We start from the raw sequence: 25,423 nt of genomic DNA, 5'->3' as shown, positions 1-25,423 counted from the left end.
TTTCTCATCTGGCACCACATCACTTGCTTTGCTCAAATTCAAGGAGATAAAACAAATCTTTTGTCTTAAAGATGTTCTTTCATGTAAAAAAACCTCTCCCTCAGATGGAGTTCACCTAACTGGGTGAGCTGTGGAAACTTTCGATTGTATTTTGTCAGTATTTACCTTCAGGCATTCATTGATTTCCACCAAAATTCTTTCTGAAATATCATTGAAGTCTCCCAGAGTACAAAGATTCCCTAAGATGTAGGTGCTGGTTTTAATCTTCTAAATTACCTGGCATGATCCCTCACTTATTGTACCTATGCTGGGATTGTTCCTGGGAACAGGGAATGGCAACTCCTGTTGCTCCAGATCTGGGTTAATGAAAAATCAGGATTTGGAGCACACAGGTGTGGTTTGCAGTTCTGTGAGGATGAGACAAAATCTTTCACCTCCTCAGTCTAATGAGGATGGGAGGATGGGAGGCTTAGGATGTGCTGATTTCTCTCATTTCCTTCACCTTCTCTAAAGCCACAGCAGCTTTTTCAAACTTCCATTAAGTTTTACAAAAAAGCCTCATTTGTTTCCATTGAGTTCTTTGCCTGACCTGTGTTTTCACTTTATCCCCAACCCTTCCCCTCCTACAGAATACAATTTTCCCTTGATCATTCCTTCTTTCCATCCCTTCTGGGCTTTTCTTTCAGTCCCTCCTCCATGTTTTGAAGTGGCTTTTTTTTTCTTTTGGTTGCCTGGATGTTTCTGCCCAGGCAATATTCCCTTTGTTGGTATCAGAGGGATATTTTCCTTTGATGGTTTTCATCTCCTGCCCCTGTGTCTGTGATGCTGATTTGTTAATGGAAAGCAGTTGTGTCCCCTCCTCCCCCCAGGTTGTTTTGTCTTGCAGAAAGTTATTGTGAAAAATGACAATGGCTGTTGCCTTTCCTTAGGAAAAGGAGGGAAATACCAAACACTGCCACGACTGTGATTCATCTGAATCTGATTTCTGGCTTCCCAGTGCCAGTCAGATTAATGTGCCTTGGCTGGAGCAACAGGATGGGAGCCAAAACATCCTTCCCTGGGGAAATGAAGGGCTGCCTTTGCTTTTTGGGGAGGAACAGACTTTTTCTTCAATTTCTAGACACGATTGCTGCAATTTTACCTCATGGAAATTACAATAATTACAATACTGCTTAAAAGAGACTTGTATGAATTCAGTTCCTGCTGTTCAGCACTGGGGCATAAACACCTACATTTTTATCAGGGAAAATTAAACCATTTCAATAAAGTTACCCTTAAGGCAGTTCCAGTCCAGGACAAGGTTACAAAACCCAACCTGGGGAGAATTTTTCCACCATTTGAGTTCATGGGATAGTTTGGGTTGGGAGGGACCTTAAAGACCATCCAGTACCACCACCCCAGGGTGCTCCAAGCCCTGTCCAGCCTGGCCTGGGACATTCCCAGGGATCCAGGGGCAGCCACAGCTTCTCTGGGCAATTCTTGCAGCAAACCCAGTGTTGTTGTGCGATACTGAATGAAAATGTGAACACAAAACCAATCCCTAAACAAACTGAAAGCAAATTTTGGGCAGTGGTGATGCTCATGCACAGCTCTGGTTTGTTCCAGGTTTTCTCCTCGTGGCAAAACCAGACAAGCTCAGGATTATCTTTAAGGGTTGTCCAGGAGGAATTCCTGTCTGTGGAACAAAAGAGACTGTAAGTTCATACCAGTGCAGTGACACATGAACTGTGTGCTGCAATCAGAAAAATGCTGTTACTCATTGATTTTGATAATAATTCAAGAAGAAATTGTTGCATTCTTAGTCCAACACTCTTATTTTTTGGTCCATTTAATATGTAGCCATGTGGTTTAAAGAAGACACATTTTTAGGTTTCTCCTTTAACTAACCAATTAATTTGCTTTTTTTAGGCATTCCAGTGTTCAGAAGCTCTTTAATGCCTTGTCTTTTCCTTCTGGGGAAAGATGCAGGGAGCTGAAAATATCTGCTGCCCTTCCAGAATTGGAGAGGTGAGAAATTATTTTTGTGTTCAAGGGATGAGTTTAGTCAGAAATGACACAAAGGTATTTTGGTGGCTGTGACAGTCATCTAAAACTGGCTTGAGATATTTCTGTTGTGGGATGAATGATTTCCTCTCTAATCTGACCTTTCAGTAATCCTACTTTAGTAATTCCCCAGCTATTTTTGTGAATGAAAGGTTTTGCTCGGGGTTGTAAGAGAAGGAACTTTTTATTTTTTGCAAGGTTTGTGCGACATTTCACCGTCGGCAGCGTCAGCAACGAGCCAGTGCTGAGGGCACATCTCCCTGTGGAGCTGCAGCAGCCAGAGCCCCCCGCTGAGGACACAGCAATTCCCAGTGCAAAATATGGAACAACTCACAGCAATTCCCAGTGCAGAATATGGAATCATGGAATGGATTGGGTTGGAAAAGACCTCCAAGATCATCAAGTCCAACCCTTGGTCCAACTCCAGTCCCTTTACCAGATCATGGCACTCAGTGCCACAGCCAAGCTCAGTTGAAAAACCTCCAGGGATGGGGAATCCACCCCCTCTCTGGGCAGCCCATTCCAATGCCTGAGCACTCTCTCTGCAAAGAAGTTTTTTGCTGCTCTCCAATTTTCCCTGGCAGAGCTTGAACCCATCGTGCCCCCTTGTCCTATTGCTGAGTGCCTGGGAGAAGAGACCAACCCCCACCTGTCCAGAACTTCCCCTCAGGGAGTTCCAGACAGTGCTGAGGTCACCTCTGAGCCTCCTCTTCTCCAGGCTAAACACCCCCAGCTCCCTCAGCCTCTCCCCACAGCACCTGTGCTCCAGTCCCTTCTCCAGCCTCGTTGCTCTTCTCTGGCCCCGCTCCAGCCCCTCAAGATCTTTCCTCAGCTGAGGGGCCCAGAACTGAACACAACACTCAAGGTGTGGCCTCCCCAAGGCAGAGTCCAGGGGAAGGGTCACTGCCCTGGGTCTGTTGGCCACGCTAGTTTGGATCCAGGCCAGGATCCCCTTGGCCTTCTTGGCCACCTGGGCACACTCTTGGCTCCTGCTGAGCTTCCTGTCCCTCAGTCCCCCCAGGTCCCTTTCTGCCTGGCTGCTCTCCAGCCACTCTGTGCCCAGCCTGGAGCGCTGCAGGGGGTTAGGGTGGCCAAAGGGCAGGACCTGCACTTGGCCTTGTTGAACTTCATCCCATTGCAATCAGCCCATCTCTCCAGTCTCTCCAGATCCCTCTGAAGAGCCCTCCTGCCTTCCAGCAGGTCGACACTCCCTCCCCACTTGGTGTCATCAGCAAATTTGCTGATGATGGACTCAATCCCCTCATCTAAATCATCAATAAAGATGTTAAACATGTTAAAGATATTAAATATGTGACAAATATCCTGGCCTTGGTTCTGTTGAAGTGTAATAAAAGCACTGCTGGGTGTCCAGCCATGCTCTGCCTCCTCCAGTCCCATCAGTTCCCCCTGACTGTTTTCTACTCTGTTTTGTAGAATAAATTGCTCTGCTTTGATTTCTTGGTTACATATTTAATTCTTTTCCACTTAATGTTTTGGAAGTGCAAGTGGCCTCTCAGCCAGAGGCAGAAAAGAAGGTGTAAATCTTGCAACGAGCAGTTTTCTCTGATGTCCAGAGAGAATTCTCCTTAAAGCAGCTGCTTGTTTTTGTGAATTGCTGAATAATTTAACTGAATTGTTCTCTGGAACATAAAAGTCCTTTAAATAGTATGGAGGTAGCACAGGATATTTAACTTAAGGATATTTAACTTAAGGTGTGCTTAAAATAGCATTTTCAGAGAAAATATTTCCTTGGAACTTCCCAGCCTTTGAAATCTGCTGAAAGCAAGAAAGTCCAAGCAGCAAGAATATAACAATTCTCTTGGAATATTGCAGTGGGTGACAGACTTATTTCCTGGGATCTGCTTCACGGGCCATACTGACACTTAATTCATAACCCTACTGAATGTTTTTAAATCTGATTTTAAGGTTGGTTTAAAAAAGAAATATAAGGTGTGTTTAAAAAAGAAAGATAAATGTATTTGAATGTGCCCTTTTCACCATAGAAAACAAAGTTTCTCTTCTCTGAAAGAGAAGAGCAACGAGGCTGGAGAAGGGACTGGAGCACAAATGCTGTGGGGAGAGGCTGAGGGAGCTGGGGGTGTTTAGCCTGGAGAAGAGGAGGCTCAGAGGTGACCTCAGCACTGTCTGGAACTGCCTGAAGGGAAGTTCTGGCCAGCTGGGGGTTGGTCTCTTCTCCCAGGCACTCAGCAATAGGACAAGGGGGGCTCAAGCTCTGCCAGGGGAAATTGAAGTTGGAGAGCAGCAAAAACTTCTTTGCAGAGAGAGTGCTCAGGCATTGGAATGGGCTACCCAGAGAGGGGGTGGATTCCCCATCCCTGGAGGTTTTTCAGCTGAGCTTGGCCGTGGCACTGAGTGCCATGATCTGGTAAAGGGACTGGAGTTGACCCCAGGGTTGGACTTGATGATCTTGGAGGTCTTTTCCAGCCCTATCCATTCTATGATTCTAAAGTATTTGATGTTTTTTCCAGTGTTTCTGTGGTTGCTGTCACTTCATTTTGTGGTGAGATTTAAGAGTCTGTGAGCACAGATGCCTGAGGTGTGTGTGGTTGTTGTAGCCCCTCTCTGATGTGAGTCCTGTCCCTGTTCCAGGTGATCATCACCATCCTCACGGGACTCCCCGGCTGCTGCTCCAGCGACCTCTGTGCTTTCCTGGTCTCCTTCACCAAGGAGCATGGCAGGTTGGTACAGCCCTGCTGGCACCAAACTCAACTTCACAGGGTTAAATCATCAGTGCTTATTTCCTATTTTTAAACCTGATTTCTAAACTGATGTGTTACAAGAACAAATTCCATAAATATCTCTGAGGTCCTGTAGGGTCTGTTACTTCAGGGATTTCACTTAACTCTGCTCTCAGGTGGATTTGCCTTTAAATTTTAGACATTTAGACAGAAAAATAACACAGAAGATTTCCTTGTTGCTGTTTCATGTTAAGGAAACCACTGTAGGTCTGATGTGTATCTGGAATAACACTGAGCTTGCAACAGGCAGGAATCAGCTTGGAATGGCAAATGAATCCTGCCATAGGCAAGTGTAGAAGGTGTCACAACTTGAAGGAAATGAGTGAAGAGCTTCCCTTTATTTTGGAGAAAAGGCTGTGCCAGCAGTCCTTGCCACAGCACCGTTTTAATCTGACCTGATTTCTGTTCTGCAGCAGCAGGAGGTGCATTCAGAACATCTATTGTATGTAAGATAAATCTGCTGGAGGAATTTTTCATTGTGTGTGTTGATGGAGCTTCTGGAAAACCAGCAAAAGGAACTCTCATCCTTTTAAATCTTGCAGCCACCTCAGCATTTGATCTTAGTCATTCCTGCAGTGGTTTTACACTTTTAACTCAGTGTCTTGATATTATCGAGTTGATTCAGAGCAGTTTTGTGTTTTGTTGTAGGGCAAACATGGAAGGTGACTTTTGAAGGTTGTATAATAATACATTTAATCATGTTCCTGCAAATGTCAGTGTTATTTTCCAGTTTGGCAGTGAAACATTTTCATGCCCAGTCTCCTCTGACTTGGATTTGTATCATTTTCGTTTCCTGCATCACTGATGGTGCTCAGACTGACCCTGTGATGCACAGCTGTGAAAAAAGCTGTTGAACATCATTTTATTAAAAATAACAAACAAAAAACCCTTTCTGGCAGTAATGTAAAGAATGTGCTTGTGCTGGAAAGGATAGAAAGTGAAGTTCTTCTCCTTTCCCACGTGCTCAGGTGGAATGAGCTGATGATGAGATGGTGAGAGATGTGGATTCTTGGGGCTTGTCAAACCCATTTTCGCTCTGTTGCTTCCAAACCAAAGGAAACCAGAGCCATCATGTCACAGATCTCCTGGTTTTGTGCCCTTCAGGTGGATGTTGTATCGGCAGACCATGGACAGCCCGGAATGTTTCAGTGCCAGCCACTTCCAGAGGTTCCTGTCAGGGCTCCTGGAGGCTCAACAGAACCAGGCCCTGCACCCCAAAAACTACAGGAGGCTCCTGGTGGTCCTGCAGGGGTGAGTGTTTGAAACTCTTACAGCTGTGGCACAGAATAAGGGATTTTTCCATTCCCTTCCCATTTCCCAGGTGTTTTTAAACTTTCCCATTAAATTTCTGTGCTGTGGGACTTTGGGAATTCTGTTTTATGTCTGTGCTAAATGGAGCCTTTCTGCAGCTTTTCATTTTATTGCTTGTTACTCCTTTGGGAAAACAGGTGACCGTGGGCTTCCCTCAGTGCTGTGGGAGCAATGGGCACTGCCAGCCCAGACCCCCCGTGCCCTGGCTGGTCCCACAGCATGGGCAGCAGGGCAGGGCAGGGGGATTGTGCCCCTGTGCCCCCTCAGGGGAGCCCCCAAACCCCCCAGAGCTGCTCCAGCCCTGGGCAACAACAGCCCAAGGCCATGGAGCTGCTGCAGCGAGTGCAGAGGAGGCCCCGGAGATGGTGCAGGGCTGGAGCCCCTCTGGGCTGGAGCCAGGCTGGAAGAGCTGGGGGGGTCACCTGGAGAAGAGAAGGCTCCAGGGACACCTGAGAGCCCCTGGCAAGGCCTGAAGGGGCTCCAGGAGAGCTGGAGAGGGACTGGGGACAAGGCCTGGAGGGACAGGACACAGGGAATGGCTTCCCACTGCCAGAGGGCAGGAATGGATGGCAGGACATGGGCTGAAGCTGCACCAGGGGAGGTGCAGGTTGGACATGAGGAAGAATTTCCTCACAGAAAGGGGGGTTGGGCATTGGAAGGGGCTGCCCAGAGAGGTGGTGGAGTCCCATCCCTGGAGGTGTCCAAGGAAAGGCTGGAGGTGACACTCAGTGCTCTGGGCTGGGGGACAAGGTGGTGTTGGGTCACAGGTTGGACTCGGTGATCTTGGAGGTCTTTTCCAACCTAAATGATCCTGTGAGATGGAACATTAAAGAGAAATTCCTGGCTGGGAGGGTGGGCAGGCCCTGGCACAGGTTGGGCAGAGAAGCTGTGGCTGCCCCTGGATCCCTGGGAGTGTCCAAGGCCAGGCTGGACAGGGCTTGGAGCACCCTGGGCTGGTGGGAGGTGTCCCTGCCCATGGCATGGGTGGAATGACATGATCTTTAAAGGTCCTTTCCAACCCAAACCCTTCTGTGACTCTGTGACCTGTGGCACTGCCAGCACAAGGCAGGCTCCAGAACTCTGCTGTGGAGCAGCTGATTTTGGAGTAACACTTGTTGACATGTTTTGGGTAAATGCCAGTTTTCTTGTGGAATAAAATTAAGACTGAGCCACCTCTGTTTGACATTTCCACCTCCAGTGTAGCATTTGAGAACCAGAATCATCTGCAGGAAGTTTTCCCCCCTCTATTTGAGTCACCAGAAGGTGACATAAACCACACAAGGGATGCCCCACCCCGACCTGACTGGAATGGTTTTGTTTCCTGGGGAATCAGGTGTTCATCTGCAGATACCTGGAGTTCAGCTTTTTTTAGTTATAAACCATTCTGATAGTGCTGAAAATCATCATTTTTTTCCATTTAAAAGACAGGTTTTTCTTTTTGTTTCTCAGACTTATCAGGAGTGGTGTGAAGTGCAGCAATGTGCAAAAGCAGTGGCTGCAGGAACAGCTAACTGGAGGTTTCCCACTCTTTCTGGATAGTTGAAATTGTTGTAGGCAGCTTTAGAGGAGCTGCAGTTCTCTAAATAATCCAGTAATTTGATAACTGATGGCAGTTTTGAGAGAAGATTGTGACTGGATGAGAAATAAACATCTGAAATTCAGCCTCAGGTTCACTTAAACTTGGTGATCACACAAACATGACCCCAAAGCAGTGCCTGAAGTAGTGATGAAGAAATGAACACATTAATTACAGAAGCATCTTTAAACTGGAATGCTGATAAGTGGGAGATGCTGCTTTTTTATTTGTTTTTTACTTGAATTATATTTAATATTCTTGGCACCAAATATAACTTTTTGTGTTGTATTATGCTCTTTGTGCTTCCTCGGAGCTGAACTTTCCAGTGCAAAGTTTATATTGCTTTTCTCTCTGTAGTTGTCAATAATTTATTTCCAATATCAGCTTGATTTGCCTGGATTTGCTTAATCAGTGTGGATTTGCCACGTTTTGAGCTGCTTCAGTGGACTCTTTCAGGAATCCAACCTTCTTGCAAGTGATGGATTTCTTCCTAGGTGGTGGAACCATCACTCTTGAGAACCCACGTTTCTTTGGTTTCCCTCCAGGTACACTGATGTTATTGAGGTTGTTCAAGCTCTGCAAACTCACCCTGACCCAGCTGTCAAGTCTTCCTTCCTCGTTGGAGCTGTCAACACCTGTGTGAAGCCTCTGAGCTGCTACATGGAGCACAGGTATGCTTTGGAACAGTCCTACCAGCTCCAAAACAGAGAGGTGTGTCTATGAGATCACTGTCATAATAATTAATGATATCTGGTGGTTAAATACCTTTGAAGCATCTCATAAGATTTGGATGAACTTGGAAGTGCTCTTTGATTTATCAGGATGATACTTGGTTTCCAAAAGGTATATAATTATATGAAGGTATATAATTATATGAAGGAAAGTTTGGCTTCTGGAAGAACAAACAAAATCTGCTAAAATACAGAGGTGAGGACTTTGTATTATTGGACAGTCCTAAATAATTCTATTCTATTCTATTCTAGTTTCTATTTCTTACAATCTTTTTGTGAGCTTGACTGAAGCTTGAGAGGTGCCCTGGGTTATTGATTGTATCACTGCTTTGGAATGTTAAGAAAAGACTTTTCAGCCTTTAAAAATGGACCTGAAGGGAAGCAATTCCCAACTGAGTGGCAGAGAGTGGCCAAGCAGGAAGAGAAAGCACTGCAAGTGTTAACTCTGCTCTCCTGGGTTACTGCAGGGCCAGGGTGGGGAGGAAACACTCCCTGAGCCAAGGCAGTGACATTTGCAGGTTCCACAGTGGATGTGTGTGCTCCAGACTCCAGCAAACATGGGAATTATTTCTCTCTGTAAGATTGTAACACTCCAATGTTTTAATTATGCCTTGCAGATGAGTTGATCAAAGTAAGTTGAAGCAGTTAGAGCTCTTGCAGTTGTTGGCATTGCTTCTGTTTGTGCCCCACAGCTTAGAGGTGAACTGCCCAAGCACTTTATCCAAGTGGATTCCTGGCACTTCTTGCCTGTCCCCAACCACTGACCAATCATGTGCTGCTTGTGCTTTGCAGTAGTCAATAAATAGACCTTATCTTGCTGCTGCTTCTTGTCTCCCTGACAAAGATTGAACTGAATAACAAAGACTACCTAAAACCTTGGTGAGCTGGGGCTGGAGTGCTGTTGGAACTTGTGCTTTCCATAATTACAGGGAAGACAAGTTCCATTCCTGGTTTCTTTGTAACTCACTAACTATTACTAGTCCTGCTGCAGGATTTACAGCAGCACAGCCTGCAGAGCTTCCACCAGCAGGGCAGGAGCAGTGAAGGGAAAGCTCAGCCTGTGCTGTGGGTTATTTATGACCTGCTTTGAAGTTTGCTCTGCTCAGGATTTCCCAAGTGGGACAGATCTTGCACTTGGGCAGCTTTGGCGTTTTCACTGTGAGAATGGCCAAGAGTGGATTCAATATTTGGCTTGAAACTTTTTCAGTCAAGAAAATCAAACCCCTTTCCTGCCTCAGAGTTCATTCCTGTAGAGATCTGGCTCTTGCCTGAGTCTGGGATGAAACTTCTCCCTAAAAGGTTTTCCCTAAAACTGTTTTTGAATCGTAACCCCAAGTCAGGGGGAGAGTGAAGGGGGACAGGTGAAATTCTCTCTCTGGAGCTTTGTATGCATGAGAAAGTTTTATAATTATAAAAGTAGTTGTCACTTGTCTGACACAGCACCACAAATTGGCATTATTATTTTTATTATTACAATCTATGAAGAGTTCCCACCATGCTTGGAAGGAAAAATTCTTTAGGGCAAGCTTAAAATTCCTGTTGTTTAAATAGGAATTATAGTAATACCAAAGCCTTTCTGACACCCTGGAATGCAGAATAGGTGACATGGTGGGAATTATCTCTTAAATCCATTGGACAATTAAAACCACCTACAGAACCAGTTTTTGAGGAAGAAGTCCTGGAAGAATTGTGGGAATGTTCCAGTTGTATGGAGTGAGGAAAGGAAGCATGAAAATGATTTGGTTGGTGAGATTGTAGCTGATGGTGTCCAGCTGAATGTAAGTGTTTTATTTAAATAATAATACCCATTCTTGATACAGAAACTTTTTTTGTTTTTTAGGCTGCTTTTCCCCAAGTTCTTGGACCAGTGTTCACAAGGTAGGTGTCACTTTTCTTGGCTCTGCAGAACAAGTAGCAGAGCAATGTGGCCGAAGGGAAGCATTTATATTGTATATTTGTGCTGTAAATTCATGTAGCAAAGGAACAGGGTAAACTCTTGGAGGTGAGAATAGCCAGTCCTGCTATTGATGGGCTGAGGTGGTCCTTGCAGGTCACCTGACCTCAAATCACTGTCCTCAAATCCTGCCCCATTCCTGGGAGTGTCTCAGGCCAGGTTGGACAGGGTTTGGAGCACCCTGGGCTGGTGGGAGGTGTTCCTGCCCATGGCAGGGGTGGCACTGGATGGGTTTTAAGGTCCCTTCCAACCAAAACCATTCCAGGATTTTGGAGCCCCTCTGGGCTGGAGCCAGGCTGGGAGAGCTGGGGGGTCACCTGGAGAAGAGAAAGCTCCAGGGACACCTGAGAGCCCCTGGCAGGGCCTGAAGGGGCTCCAGGAGAGCTGGAGAGGGACTGGGGACAAGGTCTGGAGGGACAGGACACAGGGAATGGCTTCCCACTGCCAGAGGGCAAGGATGGATGGGATATTGGGAAGGAATTGGTGGCTGGGAGGGTGGGCAGGCCCTGGCACAGGTTGGGCAGAGAAGCTGTGGCTGCCCCATCCCTGGCAGTGTCCAAAGGCAGGTTGGACAGGGCTTGGGGCACCCTGGGCTGGTGGGAGGTGTCCCTGCCCATGGCATGGGTGGCACTGGGTGGGCTTTAAGGTCTCTCCCAATCCAACCCATTCCAGGACTCTGTGGCTCCGTGAAATAAATCCTGTGTCAGGAGGAGCAGCAGATCTGACTGTGGACCTTTGCAGTTGTTTTTAAGTGTTGTAGCTGGTGCACAACATTAAAAGCAGGACAGGGATGAAAAGAAACCCCTCCAGTCAGGAAATCTTTATTTCACTTTAGGCAGACTATAAAGCTCAGCCTGAAGGTGGATACACCACTGACAGTATAGATATATTTTTATGTACAGCTTGACTCCCTGATCTCACACTCATGGCTTTTGAAGGGAACTGTAATTTTTATGTTCATTTTTAAATGCTGTTGTAGGAGAAAATCAGAACAGGGTGTTGAGCTCCTCTTACGGCCACTCTGAGTGCTCTGTTTGGCTACCAGAATTTTGCCTTCTCTTACTGAGCTGTGAAGGGAGCCCCAAAAGAATGATGTTGTGAACAAACTGGGTGCTATTTTATAGCTCAGTATTTTCGTCTTATTTGGAGCAAAATGTTGGGGCTGCAAATTGGGGAACTGCCCTGGTTGTAACCAGGGGTGAATTGGCAGAATAATGGTAAGAATATAAAGAATTATCAATAACTACTGAGAAGTTAAAAGTGCAAACATGCCTTTTTGGTTTATGACAGAATTAAAAAAAAAGAAATAAATATTTTTTACCTTTTTTTAAAGTGCTTTGTACAGGCCTGACCGGGGAAGAATTTGTCATTGTTGAAGGAGGAACTAGAAAATGCCCAGGACAGGCATAGCTGATTTTCCTATGGTCAAATTGCTGCAAGAATTCCAAATACTGGAGCTTAGAGGAATGTTCTGCTGGCAGTGACTTATTTCTGCACATTGGAAAGTTTTGTCATCCCCTTTTCAGATCCAGAATGTGACATTGCAGGTCCCTGCGTGTAAAGAAATAGTTTCACAGAAATAGGGGTAATTTTTGTGCAAGGAGTTTTAGGAGGAAAAGTGTGCTGTGAACTGAGATGGGGGACACTGAAACTTTCCAGAGCAGTGCAGGATTGTGTCACTTGTGTAGCAGGGAATTCACTTCTGCAGGATTTATGGAATCACAGAATGGTTTTGGTTGGAAGGGACATTAAAGCTCATCCCATCCCACCCCCTGCCATGGGCAGGGACACCTCCCACCAGCCCAGGGTGCTCCAACCTGGCCTTGGACACTCTCAGGGATGGAGCAGCCACAGCTTCTCTACCCAACCTGTGCCAGGGCCTACCCACCCTCCCAGCCACCAATTCCTTCCCAATATCCCATCCATCCTTGCCCTCTGGCAGTGGGAAGCCAGAGTCCTGTCCCTGTGTCCTGTCCCTCCAGGCCTTGTCCCTAGTCCCTCTCCAGCTCTCCTGGAGCCCCTTCAGGCCTTGCCAGGGGCTCTCAGGTGTCCCTGGAGCCTTCTCTTCTCCAGGTGACCCCTCCATCTCTCCCATCCTGGCTCCAGCCCAGAGGGGCTCCAGAATCCTGGAATGGTTTTGGTTGGAAGGGACCTTAAAACCCACCCAGTGCCACACCTGCCATGGGCAGGGACACCTCCCACCAGCCCAGGGTGCTCCAAACCCTGTCCAACCTGGCCTTGGACACTTCCAGGGATGGGATATCAACAACTTCTCTGGGAGAACTGAGATAACTCTCAATAGGGAGATTCCACTGTGATTGCACATAATTGAGAATTTATTTCTGGTGCAACACCAGCAAGATTTAAAGACATTCACTTGGAGAGATACTGGTCCTACTTAATCACAGAATCATGGAATGTCCTGAGCTGGAAAGGACCCCCAAGGACCATCCAGTGCCACACCTGGCCTTGCACAGACACCCCAACACTCCCACCCTGTGCCCCAGAGCATCATCCCAACGCTCCTGGAGCTCTGGCAGCCTTGGGGCCCTGCCTACTGCCCTGGGGAGCCTGAGCAGTGCCCACCACCCTCTGGGGGAAGAGCCTTTCCCTGAGATCCCACCTGACCCTGCCCTGGGGAGCCTGGGCAGTGCCCACCACCCTCTGGGGGAATTTTGGGAGCATTCTGTCCCCCAGTGCTGTTGTTTGTGGTCCTGGTTACCAGTGGGCCAAGGCACTGTTTTTGTACTGGGTGTTGTACCAGCCTGAAAACAGAAACTTATAGGTGTAAGAAAAGCCAAGTATGGGCATGGGCAGGTGGAAATTAATGAGACCTTTAGATGCCTTCCTTTTTTTGGATGCCTTGGGTTTGCCTTGTGCTGCTGCTTTCCAGGTCTGTCCTATTGTCTGGCTTATCTCTGTAACAAAGAATGTTGTCCATGTGACATCATTTTCCATGAGTTACATTCCCCTTTGGAAAGCCCCAAGAGCAGCAGAGACAGATGAGGATGGGGGGAACTGATAAAGCCTCGAGCAGAGTCACCAACATGAGCAGTTATCCTGTGCATTTGCTTCAGCTTTCCCAAAAACTCCTGCCACTATCTCTGTGCTGTAATTTCCTTTTCCCTCTCCTTTTTCCCCCTTTTTCCCCTTTCCTTGCCTGCACAGAGGCTGTAGGATGGCACCTTCCTAATCTAAGGGCACATTGGCACCCCTTGCAAAACAATTTCACATACAACACAAATTAAGAAGCCCCATTGTTAAATATGCCCATTGTACATGTGGGAGCAAAGGGGGCCCATTATTTTCCTAAAGCATATGTATTTTTAATCCATCCCTCCTGTTTCTTTCCTGCTCCCATTGAACGTGCTATTCCCCAGGCTGGGAGGAATTTTTCCTTTAGGTCAGGGTATAAAGAATTAAACAAAACTGGGTGGTCTCCAAAATGCATCTCTCAGAAACAGAGAGGGCAGTGATGGTTTGAATAGAATTCCTTCCTAAGGCTGTGTGGGCACCTTCCAGTTCCCAGAAAGCTGTTTTTGTGCTGGATGGCACCTCCTGTCCATCAGTCAGTGCCATGGGCTGTGTCTGCCCACCCAGGGCCCCTGTGTGATACCAACACCTCCAGGAGACAGAATGCACAGGAGCAGCATTCCCTGAAGAGGTTTCATAGAATCATAGAATGGATTGGGTTGGAAAAGACCTCCGAGATCATCAAGTCCAACCCTGGGGCCAACTCCAGTCCCTTTACCAGATCATGGCACTCAGTGCCATGGCCAAGCTCAGCTGAAAACCCTCCAGGGATGGGGAATCCACCCCCTCTCTGGGTAGCCCATTCCAGTGCCTGATGCACTGAGTGCCATGATCTGGTAAAGGAACTGGAGTTGGGCCAAGGGTTGGACTTGATCTTGGAGGTCTTTTCCAACCCAATCCATTCTATGATTCTATGATTTTATGTTAGGATGAACTGGGTTGGAAGAGACCTTCAAGATCATCAAGCCCAACCCTTGATTCAACCCCACTTTGCTCACCAGATCATGGCACTGAGAGCCACATCCAGTGTCACCTTAAACACCTTCAGGCATGGCAAATTCACCCCCTCTCTGGGCAGCCCATTCCAATGCCTGAGCACCCTCTCTGGAAAGAATTTCTTTCTGGTATCCAAACCAAACCTCCCCTGGCACAGCTCCAGCTGTGTTGGGAGAAGAGACCAACCCCTCCGCGTACAACCCCCTGTCAGAAAGTTGTGGAGTGTGCTGAGGTCCCCTCTGAGCCTCCTCTTCTCCAGGATAAACATCCCCAGCTCCCTCAGCCTCTCCCCACAGCACTTGTGCTCCAGTCCCTTCTCCAGCCTCGTTGCTCTTCTCTGGCCCTGCTCCAGCCCCTCAAGATCTTTCCTCAACTGAGGGGCCCAGAACTGAACACAACACTCAAGGTGTGGCCTCCCCAGCACTGAGATAAGAGTGGCATGGCCAGTGTGTCCCTGGTTTGTCTCTGGTTCTGTGTGATTGAGCTGTGCTTCCCCCCAGGCCTGGTGAGCACTGTGGTGTTCACCAGCCACGTGGCAGAGCCGAGGCACCCGCTCCTGGCACAGCTGCAGAGCCTCATCCGCGCCGCCAACCCCTCCGTTGCCTTCGTGCTGGCACAGGGCGTCATCGTGACCAGGTAACCCACCCTGACCCACCTCCTGGCACAGAGTGGCACTGTGACCAGGTAACCCACCCTGACCCATCCCCTGGCACCTGGGGCACTGCCTGTGTGCTCCTGGTACAGAGCAGTGTGGTGACCAGGTAACCCACCCTGATCCATCCCCTGGCACCTGGGCACTGCCTGTGTGCTCCTCTGGGGATTGACAGCAAGAAAAGGCAGATTTTTCTTAATTTCTCCTCATGCCAAAGGGGTTTTCCCTTTACATTGACAGCTTTTTAAATACAGGGGCTGGGAAATGTGTTTGCTTTGCAGAGCATGATTTATGTCACTGTTACTGCCTCACACTCTTAATTTTACTGTCACTAACACATTATGTTTTATGTAACCAGATAGTGGCTGTTTTATTGAACTTATAAAATTAAAAATCTTCACCTTTATCTCTTTACAGGAACAAGGATATCAAATTAATTCTCTCAGAAAGCAGTTTCTCAAATCCCCAGATGATGAGACCTCGTTATTTGATGTATCCTGGCTGGCGAGTATCTAGGCTGAGAAGTACTGAAACTATTTTTCTAATTAACTTGAAGATTCAAATGTTTCACTAACTTCATTGATACTTATTTTTTTCCAAGACTACTCATTTGGAACAGGCAGCAGCTTTGTAAATCATTTTTAAGAGAGGTGCTGATTAATCTTAGTGAATACACAATTGCTGCCCTTTTATGGGGAAAAGGCTCCTTTCTGGACACCATTTAAATCAATGGCACCATCACTGTTGCTTTCCAGAAGAATGGGAAAGACCCCTCTGGGAATAAGCTGGGAAGGATTGGGATGGGTGAGGTCAATAATGAGTGGAGTAATTTCATGCTGACAGCCATTCAGCCTTTCTGGAATGAACTTGCTCTGTCAGTGCAGCCATTAACACAACAATTACTCACACAAACCAGAACCTTATTGACAGGCTTGGCACAGGCTGAGGGCACAGAACCACGTGGCACCAAGATTGCCATTTTACTCCAAGGAGATTTTTCATGGATTTTTTTTGTTTTACACATCTTGTTGCACTTATCTGAGCTGCACCTTTTTGGCAGAAATATAAATCTGTCAGCCCTCATAACTCCTGGCTGACTGGGCTCTGTGCTGGAAATATGATTTATTTATCATACCTTGCCTGGCCTGGATGTGTGTGTATCTTTTTATTCATAAATCTGGTTCTAAATTGGATTCAGGGAAAGCTCCTAGAGTAAACTGGCACAAGGCTTGGGGTGTTGGAGCTGCTTGTGGATTGTGTGGAGCCAAAGGGAGACACAGGGAGAGCAGGAAAAGAAAGTGTTTAAAACTTTGGGACAGCTCTTAATCTGTTTGATGACAGGATGAAGGAATTGTATGTGGGGAGTGTGTTGGGGGAAAAAAGGCAGCAGGAAGAGCATTAAAAGCATCCAGGGAGATGTTAGTGCAGCCTTCCAGTACCTAAACAGGGCTCTTAAAGAAGAGGAAGAGTGAATTTGGATGTGGGTAGATGGTGGCAGGACATGGAGAAGGGTTTTAAAGTAAAAGAGGAGGTTTAGGTTGGACATTAGGAGGAAATTCCTGGCTGGGAGGGTGGGCAGGCCCTGGCCCAGGTTGGGCAGAGAAGCTGTGGCTGCCCCATCCCTGGGAGTGTCCAAGGCCAGGTTGGAGCACCCTGGGCTGGTAGAAAGTGTCCCTGTCCATGGCAGTGGTTGGAAATGATCTGAAGGTTCCTTCCAACCCCAACCAAGCTTTGGTTCTGCCATGAAAAGGAGTCCTGAGCACTTTGAACAGCCTGGGCCTGTTATACCACATTGTCATGGATGTCTTGGAGAAAAAAGAGCAAGACTCTCCTGAGGGGAGAGAACAGGTGCTCCCTGTGAGCAGTGGGGTGGGTGACAGGCACAGGTGTGCCCTGGCTGAAGGACAGATGTCCCTGTGGGCAGTGGGTGGGTGCCAGCCCCAGCCCACGTGTCCCCCATGGGCAGTGGGAGGGTGTCAGCCCAGCGACGTGTGTTGGACACGTGTCCCTGTGGGCAGTGAGTTGGTGCCAGCCCAGACAGGTGTGCCCTGGCTGAAGGACAGATGTCCCCCATGGGCAGTGAGTGGGTGCCAGCCCCAGGTGTTTGGTGGCTGTTAAAGGACAGATGTCCCCCATGGGCAGTGGGTGGGTGCCAGCATGAGCCCAGGTGTCCCCCATGGGCAGTGGGAAGGTGCCAGCCCAGCCAGATGTGTCTTGGCTGAAGGACACATGTCCCTGTGGGCAGTGGGAGGGTGTCAGCCCAGCCCAGGTGTCCCCCATGGGCAGTGGGAAGGTGCCAGCCCTGCCAGGTGTACCCTGGCTGAAGGACAGATGTCCCCATGGGCAGTGGGAGGGTGGCAGCCCCTCCAGGCGTGCCCTGGCTGAGCAGGTGCCCCTGTCTGTGCCCAGGTGTGAGGGCAGGTACAGCGCCGGGCCCGTGTTCCCGCCCATGGTGCAGATCTGCGTGTGGTTCCACCGCCTGCTGGAGAGGACGCGCTTCGTGGCCAAGTGCAAAGGTACCCGTGAACTTTGCCTGACTTGACCCAAATCCAGGCCTGAAGCTCGGAGGGGAAGGAAGGCACTGACGTAACACAGGGATTTAATTAATGCCCCAGTCGACTTTTAATTGAAAATTCAGCTTTCCTTCCTAAAAGTGCAGTAAATACTGTTTCTCAGTGTCTGCTCTGGAAAACTGACACAGGAGTTTGTTCAGATAAAAATCTAATATAGTTGTTGGTTTTTAGGACTAAGACACTTTGTGTCTTTTTTTTTTATTATTTATTTCCCATTTATTTTATGTTTAATTTTATTTGGTAGTGTTGAAATACAGTTCATAAGTGACCATCAGCTTCTGCTTTCTGTGCCAAAGAATTCTTTGCAGCTACTGGAAAACAGGCTCAGCTCTGTTTTGGGCAAGTACAGTAGATAGAAAGTCATGCCTGTCCCCAGCCAAGCAGTGCTAAGGAGGACCATTTCACTTCCCACACACTCTGGAAACCTTCCCTGTGCCAAAGACATTATTTCCCAAACCCCATAGCAGAGAAATGAGAGCACGGAGGAGTGTTACGTGGTGGAACTCCCAGCTTTTCCCTGGGAAGCTGTGGATTAGTGATCAGTAGCTTGGGCTGAGCAGGAGCTGCTCCAAGAAGATAAATAAGTGAGATAATCTGTTTGTCTTCTGTTCCAAACAGCGATTAAATCACTGCTCAAGCCAAGCCCTTTCTCTGGAAACATTTATCACATCATGGGCAAAGTGAAGTTTTCAGGTAAGAGCAAATCACTGCTAAGATAAAAACTTATTTCTGTTATTTCTGTTCTCTCTGCACCCATATGTTGGTGTTAAATCAGATCAGCAATTGTCAGGACATTTCTCCCTTCTGTCTCCTCCTTGTCAGACTCTGACAAAGTGATCGAGGTGTGTCACAACATCTGCTCCAACTCCCTGAGCCTGCTCCCTGTCCAGGAGGGGCCAACTCCTGATCCCAGAGGTGATCCCAGAGACTGCACCACTCAACAGCAATACTTCCTTGTCTTCATTGGCTGCTCCCTGAAGGAAGAGGATATCAGAGACTGGCTCAGAGAAACTGCCAAACAGGTTTGTGGGCAGGTTTCCTTTTGTTCACTGTTTGGCATTTCTTCACAACCAAAGGACAAATCCCAGTGTCTCCATGAAACATTTTATTTTTTTCATCTCTTTTTTCTTCTGCCAAGGCCACTCCAGTGTGCAAATGTGTTTCAGAAAGGGGACTAACAGTTTCTGTAATTGGTATATTGTTTTACTACTTGCTACAGCTTATTCATGGATTGATGTGCTCTTGAATGCTGGAGCAAATGGATTCTGTCTAGGATAAACATGGGATGATTTAGCTGAGCTGTGATTGCCAAGAGCTCAAGTGTAGGATGAAATAAATCTCCTTGAAGTACCTGAATGCTGCAAAGCTGAAAATGTGTTTTGATTCACTAAATTAAACCTCCTTGAATGGAATCCACTGGAGTGGAGGGTTCTTCTGGTTGTGTCAGTCAAGTGAGCAGTTGTGGAGGCCTCCATGTGTTCCTGCAGGGATGGGGAGAGGAACAGGGACTGTGGGACACTTGATAGAATCATAAAGTCATAGAATGGTTGGGTTGGAAGAGACTTAAAACCCATCCAGTGCCACCCACCATGGGCAGGGACACCTCCCACCAGCCCAGGGTGCTCCAACCTGGCCTTGGACACTTCAGAGATGGGGCAGCCACAGCTTCTCTGCCCAACCTGTGCCAGTGCAAATTTTGGAACATTTGCTACTTTAAAATACTCATAATTACTTCTTTTTGTCTTAGAATTTGCACAGTATCTCTAAATATTTGAATAGGAAAGGCAAATGTTTCCTGCAGATTTGTTGGAGCAGTTTCTGAGGATCCTCAGGTTCTCACTCAGTCCTGGCAGGTTGTGTTCCTTCAGGGAAATAATGGATTTTCTGCGCTTACCTCATGCTCTGTGCATCTCTCAGGGGTAATCCAGGGATACCAATGCTTTACTCAGAGGAGAACACTCTGTGGAATATTATATTAATTTAATGAAAACTTGGAACTTAAGTGCTTATCTCAAGTGTGAAGTGTTTCCTCTTGGAGCAGTTCAAGACCATAAATAGTCTTTACAATCTCACCAGTCATGGCTAATTTAGGGCTTCAGATAGTTCTGAGAGTTACCACATGCATGAAAGGAATTATAAAACTTCTCAGGCTCAAAACTAAGTTGTTTTTTTTGTTCCTGTGCCAGCTTTCTTAATTTCTTACAGTAAAGCTGTTTTTAAATGATACTGTTTAAAACACTTGTAGGATTTTTCTTAAGTGTTTTAGGTAAAATCAGTGAATTTTTCCTTTTATTCTCAGAGCACCTTGATATAATTGAATTATTTTAGAAATTAATGTTAGAAATACCTCTGTTCTGTGGTTTGGGTCGGGTGTTTTTATGTGGCTTTTTTTAAGTAACTAAACTGTGGTACCACATTGTCACTCAGTAATTATATAATTAATTCTTCCTACAGAAGCCTCAGAGGAAAGCCCTGAAAACCAGAGGAATGTTGACCCTCCAGGAAATCAAAAACATTCACGTGAGTGGAAACAGTTCCTTCCAAGCCTTCTGGCTGATTTCCTTAAATATCCATGTGGATGACGAAGCCCCTGCCACACCTGCCATCCAGGTGTGCTGAGCACTGAATTATTGCACCAGTCCTGTCTGGGGAGATCCTTGGAGCACAACTGGAGCTGTCCAGGAGGGATTGGGGATATAAATCTTGGAGCTTCCTCTAGAAAGTGGGAGGAGGATGTTGGACATTTGTAATAATCCTTCTATTTTTCTTCTATCTGTTCAGGTTTTAAGGGCAGTGTCTGCACAGTTCTGAGTGTTTAATTCCTGCTCCTTATTCCCCACTGTAGGTGAAACATCACTTGGATCCACTCCCAGCTGGTTATTTTTACAATAGGACTCAATTTGTCAACTTTTTTGGTGACAAGATGGATTATCATCCCTGTATCCTTTAAAATGGGGGCTTGGGGAAGGTTTGGGACAGGCCACAGGCTGTGCAGGTCTTGAGTTTCAGAGTGGTGAAGAACCAGCTCCTGGCCATTGAAAGCTCCTCCTCAGAGAGAAGATCTGAGGAACAGAACAGGACCAACCAATCCCCAACCTGCACAGGAGCTCAGGCAGAGGGTGATTTATGTACCACAGCTTGTCAAAGGAGCAGGTTTCAAATCAAATAGTGCTGGAATATCACTTAGTGCCAGGGCAGGATTGATAAGGCTTTCAGAGTTTTGTCTTCAATGTTACTCTGGCCTTCCTTGCCAATGTCCCAGTGTATTCCAGTTGTTCCCCACCTAGGACATGGGTCAGTGGTGGCCTAGGCAGTTCTGGGTTAATGGTTGGACTTGATCTTAGAGGTCTTTTCCAACCTTAGTCATTCAGTGATTCTCTAATATTCATAACTTTGTATTCCTTTTGTCTTTGTTTTGTTACCAATTTCCAATTTGGTTTTATTTTCCCAGTTTAGTTTTCATCGTAACTTCAGCAAACTTTTCAAAAATCCAGGTGGGTTCTGTGATGCTGCTTTGAAATTAGAACAGTTATTTTCTGTGTCCTGTGGGACAACTTAAAAAATTAAAACAGCAGACTTGGACTTCAATCCTCACTGGAAAAGTTACAGCTGTCCCATCCCTGGGAGTGTCCAAGGCCAGGTTGGACAGGGCTTGGAGCACCCTGGGCTGGTGGGAGGTGTCCCTGCCTATGGCATGGGGGTGGATGGGCTTTGAGGTCCCTCCCAACCCAATCCATTCCAGGATTTTATGGCTCCTTCCTCCACCTCCACCTTGGTGTTTGGCAGTGGAAGATACAGGCCCTGGTTAACCCTCTCTGGGGGATTTGAATTTTGGGCAGTACCTGAAGGGAAGTTCTGGCCAGGTGGGGGTTGGTCTCTTCTCCCAGGCACTCAGCAATAGGACAAGGGGGCACGATGGGCTCAAGCTCTGCCAGGGGAAATTGAAGTTGGAGAGCAGCAAAAACTTCTTTGCAGAGAGAGTGCTCAGACATTGGAATGGGCTGCCCAGAGAGGGGGTGGATTCCCCATCCCTGGAGGTTTTTCAGCTGAGCTTTGTCGTGGCACTGAGTGCCATGATCTGGTAAAGGGACTGGAGTTGGCCCCAGGGTTGGACTTGGTGATCTTGGAGGTCTTTTCTAACCCAATCCATTCTATGATTCTCTTACACTTCTGCCTCAGAAATATACTCACGGTCACAGAGTGGTTTGGGTTGGAAGGGACCTCAAAGCCCACTCAGTCCCACCCCCTGCCATGGGCAGGGACACCTCCCACCAGCCCAGGCTGCTCCAAGCCCTGTCCAACCTGGCCTTGGACACTCCCAGGGATGGGGCAGCCACAGCTTCTCTGCCCAACATGTGCCAGCAATTCCTTCCCAATATCCCACCTATCCCTCTATCCTTTTACAGCCCCAGGTACCACAGAGCAGGTGTGGTCAGGTCTGGCTGCAGAACTCCCACTGGACTCCTCCTCCCTGAGTGTCCCTGAACTGGCACACCCTTCAAACCTGGATATTCTTTCCTCCTAAATGCTATTTGCACCAAGGTTTTCCCTTAATTTTTCCAACCCCAGTAATGGACCAGTTCATGAATGGTTACTTGGAGGAAGCCAACAGGGAGATCGAGAGGTACAACAGGGAGCTGGAGGAGCAGGAGTACCACAACCTCTTTCAGCAGAAGACATAAGCACGTGGGTCCTGGGCCTTTCCAACCTGCTGGCAGGAACCAGGAATGCTCCTTGTCCCTGCTGGATCACTACAAATCGAGGGAATTGTCTTTTTGCAGCACTCCTTTCCAAACTACAAGATCATTCCTGTAAGGTTGGCATTTAACACGGGCTCTGCTTAGCTGTGTGTGCTGTCAGGTTTGCTTCCACTTCACCTAATTCCAGACTGGCCAAAGCATCTCCTGGAATCTCTGGCGAGTAGTGGGAAGTTCTTCTGAAGAAGAAGCAGAAGAAGAAAAGAAGCAAAACTTTTATTTATTTCCTATAGGTGGGAATGTCATGGTGGAATTGGGCCGTTGTGCAGAGATCAAACTGCTCCGGGTGTCCCTGGGGAATTGGTGCACAAGGTGGGGATGTGGGATTGGGGTGTTCCCAAAGGGACAAACAGGGGAATGTTGGGGAAAACTCAGAAGATTTTTGATCCCACAGCTGTGGGGTGTTCCCAAAGGGACAAATGGGGGAACAGTGGGGAAAACTGAGAGTTCTGAGTCCCTGATCCCAGAGCTGGGGTGTTCCCAAAGGGAGAAATTGGGGAACACTTCACTGGAAGAGACCCTGATCCCACAGCTGTGGGTGTTCCCAAAGAGAGAAATGGGAGAATGTTGGGGAAAACTGAGAGTTCTGAGTCTCTGATCCCAGAGCTGTGGGTATTCCCAAAGCGAGAAATGGGGAAACAGTGGGGAAAACTCAGAAGAATCCCTGATCCCACAGCTTTTGGGTTGTATCCAAAGGGAGAAATGGGGGAACAATTCCAAAATTTCCATTGAAGAGTCCCTCACCCTACAGCTGTTGGGGTGTCCCCAAAGCGAGAGATGGGGAGACACTTACTCAGAATAGTCCCTAATCCCACAGGTATCAGGATGTTCCCAAAGTGGGAAATCAGGGAACGTTACAAAAATTTAGAAGAATCCCCAATCCCACAATTTGTAAGTTGTTCCCAAAGCGAGAAGTGGGGGAACGGTGGGGAAAATTGAGAGGAGTCCCTAATCCCACAATTTATAGGTTGTTCCCAAAGCAAGAAAAGAGGGATATGTTAGAAAAAAATTGGAATTCCTAAATCTGCAGCTGTGGAGGTGTTCCCAAAGCGAGAGATGGGGGAACACAGGATAGTCCCTGATCCCACAGTTGTTGTGGTGTTCCCAAAGTGAGAAATTTGGGAAAATTTAAAAGAGTTCCTAATCCCAGAGCTGTGGGTGTTCCCAAAGCGAGAAATGGGGGAACAGTGGGGAAAACTCCGAACTAAGTCCCCACTCCCACAGCTCTGGGGTGTTCCCAAGGCAAGAAATTTAGGGAAGAGCGGGGAAATCTCAGAAGATCTCTGATCCCACAGCTGTGGGTGTTCCCAAAGTGAGAAATTGGGGAACAGTGGGGAAAACTCAGAGGAGTCTCTGATCCCGCAGCTTTTGGGTTGCATCCAAAGGGGGAAATGGGGGAACAATTCCAAAATTTCCAATGAAAAGTCCCTCACCCTGCAGCTGTTGGGGTGTCCCCAAAGCGAGAAATGGGGGAACAATGGGGAAAACTCAGAACTGAGTCCCCATTCCCAGAGATGTGGGGGGTTCCCAAAGTGAGAAATGGGGGAACTATTGAAAAACTTGGAATCCCTAAATCTGCAGCTGTCAGGATGTTCCCAAAGTGAGAGATGGGGGAACAGTGGGGAAAACTCAGAGGATTCCCTGATCCCACAGCTTTTAGTTTGTTCCCAAAGCAAAAAATGGGGGAACTATTGAAAAACTTGGAATCCCTAAATCTGCAGCTGTCAGGGTGTTCCCAAAGCAAGAGATGGGGGAACAGTGGGGAAAACTCAGAAGAGTCCCTGATCCCACAGTATTTGGGTTGTATCCAAAGGGAGAAATGGGGGAACAACTCACAAATTTCTGTAGAGGAGTCCCAAAACCTGCAGCTTTTGTGTTCCCAAAGTGAGAAATGGGGGAACAGTGGGAAAAATGCAGAGGAGTCCCTGATCCCAGAGCTGTGGGGTGTTCCCAAAGCAAGAAATGGGGGAATGTTGGGGAAATCCCAGAAGAGTCCCTGATCCCAGAGCTGTCAGGATGTTCCCATAGAGAGAAATGGGAGAACAGTGGGGAAATCTCAGAAGAGGACCTTGTCCTACAGCAGTTTGTGTGTTCCCAAAGCGAGAGACGGGGGAACATTTTCAAACCTCAGAATTCCCAGTCCCACAGTTGTTGGGGTGTTCCCAAAGCAAGAAATGGGGGAACAGTGGGGAAAACTCAGAGGATTCCCTGATCCCACAGCTTTTAGTTTGTTCCCAAGGTGAGAAATGGGGGAACTACTGAAAAACTTGGAATCCCCAAATCTGCAGCTGTCAGGATGTTCCCAAAGTGAGAGATGGGGGAACAGTGGGGAAAACTCAGAACTGAGTCCCCACTCCCAGAGCTGTGGGGGGTTCCCAAAGTGAGAAATGGGGGAACAATGGGACAAACACAGAAGAGTCCCTGATCCCACAGTATTTGAGTTGTATCCAAAGGGAGAAATGGGAGAACAATTCCAAAATTTCTGTAGAGGAGTCCCAAAACCTGCAGTTTTTGTGTTCCCAAAGTGGGAAATGGGGGAACAGTGGGAAAAACTCAGAACTTTGTCCCCACTCCCACAGTTGTCAGGGTGTTCCCAAAGCGAGAAATGGAGCAATGGGGAAAAGTCAGAAGATTCCCTGATCCCACAGTTTTTGGGTTGTATCCAAAGGGACAAATGGGGGAAGTGTTCAAAGATTTAAGATCTCTCAACCTGCAGCTGTCAGGATGTTCCCAAAGCGAGAGATGGGGGAACAGTGGGGAAAACTCAGAGAAATCCCTGATCCCACAGCTTTGAAATTGTTCCCAAAGCAAGAAAAGAGGGACATGTTAAAAAAAAATTGGAATTCCTAAATCTGCAGCTGTGGAGGTGTTCCCAAAGCGAGAAATGGGGGAATATTGGGGAAATCTAGGAAGATCCCTAATCCCACAGCTGTCAGGATGTTCCCAAAGCGAGAAATTGGGGAATATTTTAACAATTTAGAAGAATCCCCAATCCCATAGTTTGTAGGGTGTTCCCAAAGTGAGAAATGGGGGAATGT

General features: G+C 47.3%; 1 protein-coding gene across 1 annotated transcript in view; it reads left to right on the top strand.

Moving 5' to 3' along the window:
- Positions 1-22,616, top strand: part of LOC139672662 (dynein axonemal assembly factor 9-like) — a 47,876-nt gene extending 25,260 nt beyond the window's left edge. Inside the window, 16 exon segments of the mRNA XM_071557108.1 lie at positions 1,606-1,694; positions 1,909-2,007; positions 2,242-2,332; positions 3,807-3,833; positions 4,654-4,742; positions 5,907-6,053; positions 8,235-8,360; positions 10,261-10,298; positions 14,904-15,039; positions 15,473-15,559; positions 17,465-17,571; positions 18,247-18,321; positions 18,451-18,650; positions 20,083-20,148; positions 20,474-20,567; positions 22,198-22,616. Of these exon segments, the coding sequence (XP_071413209.1) occupies positions 1,606-1,694; positions 1,909-2,007; positions 2,242-2,332; positions 3,807-3,833; positions 4,654-4,742; positions 5,907-6,053; positions 8,235-8,360; positions 10,261-10,298; positions 14,904-15,039; positions 15,473-15,559; positions 17,465-17,571; positions 18,247-18,321; positions 18,451-18,650; positions 20,083-20,148; positions 20,474-20,567; positions 22,198-22,310 (1,584 nt within the window). The 3' untranslated portion in view covers positions 22,311-22,616.
- The last annotated feature ends 2,807 nt before the right edge of the window (positions 22,617-25,423 follow it).

Source organism: Pithys albifrons, chromosome 5 (genome assembly GCF_047495875.1).
Source record: "Pithys albifrons albifrons isolate INPA30051 chromosome 5, PitAlb_v1, whole genome shotgun sequence".
In the NCBI taxonomy this organism is placed as follows: Eukaryota; Metazoa; Chordata; class Aves; order Passeriformes; family Thamnophilidae; genus Pithys; species Pithys albifrons.
Note: the sequence above shows the minus strand (reverse complement) of the source record. Positions and strands in the feature narration are given on the sequence as shown.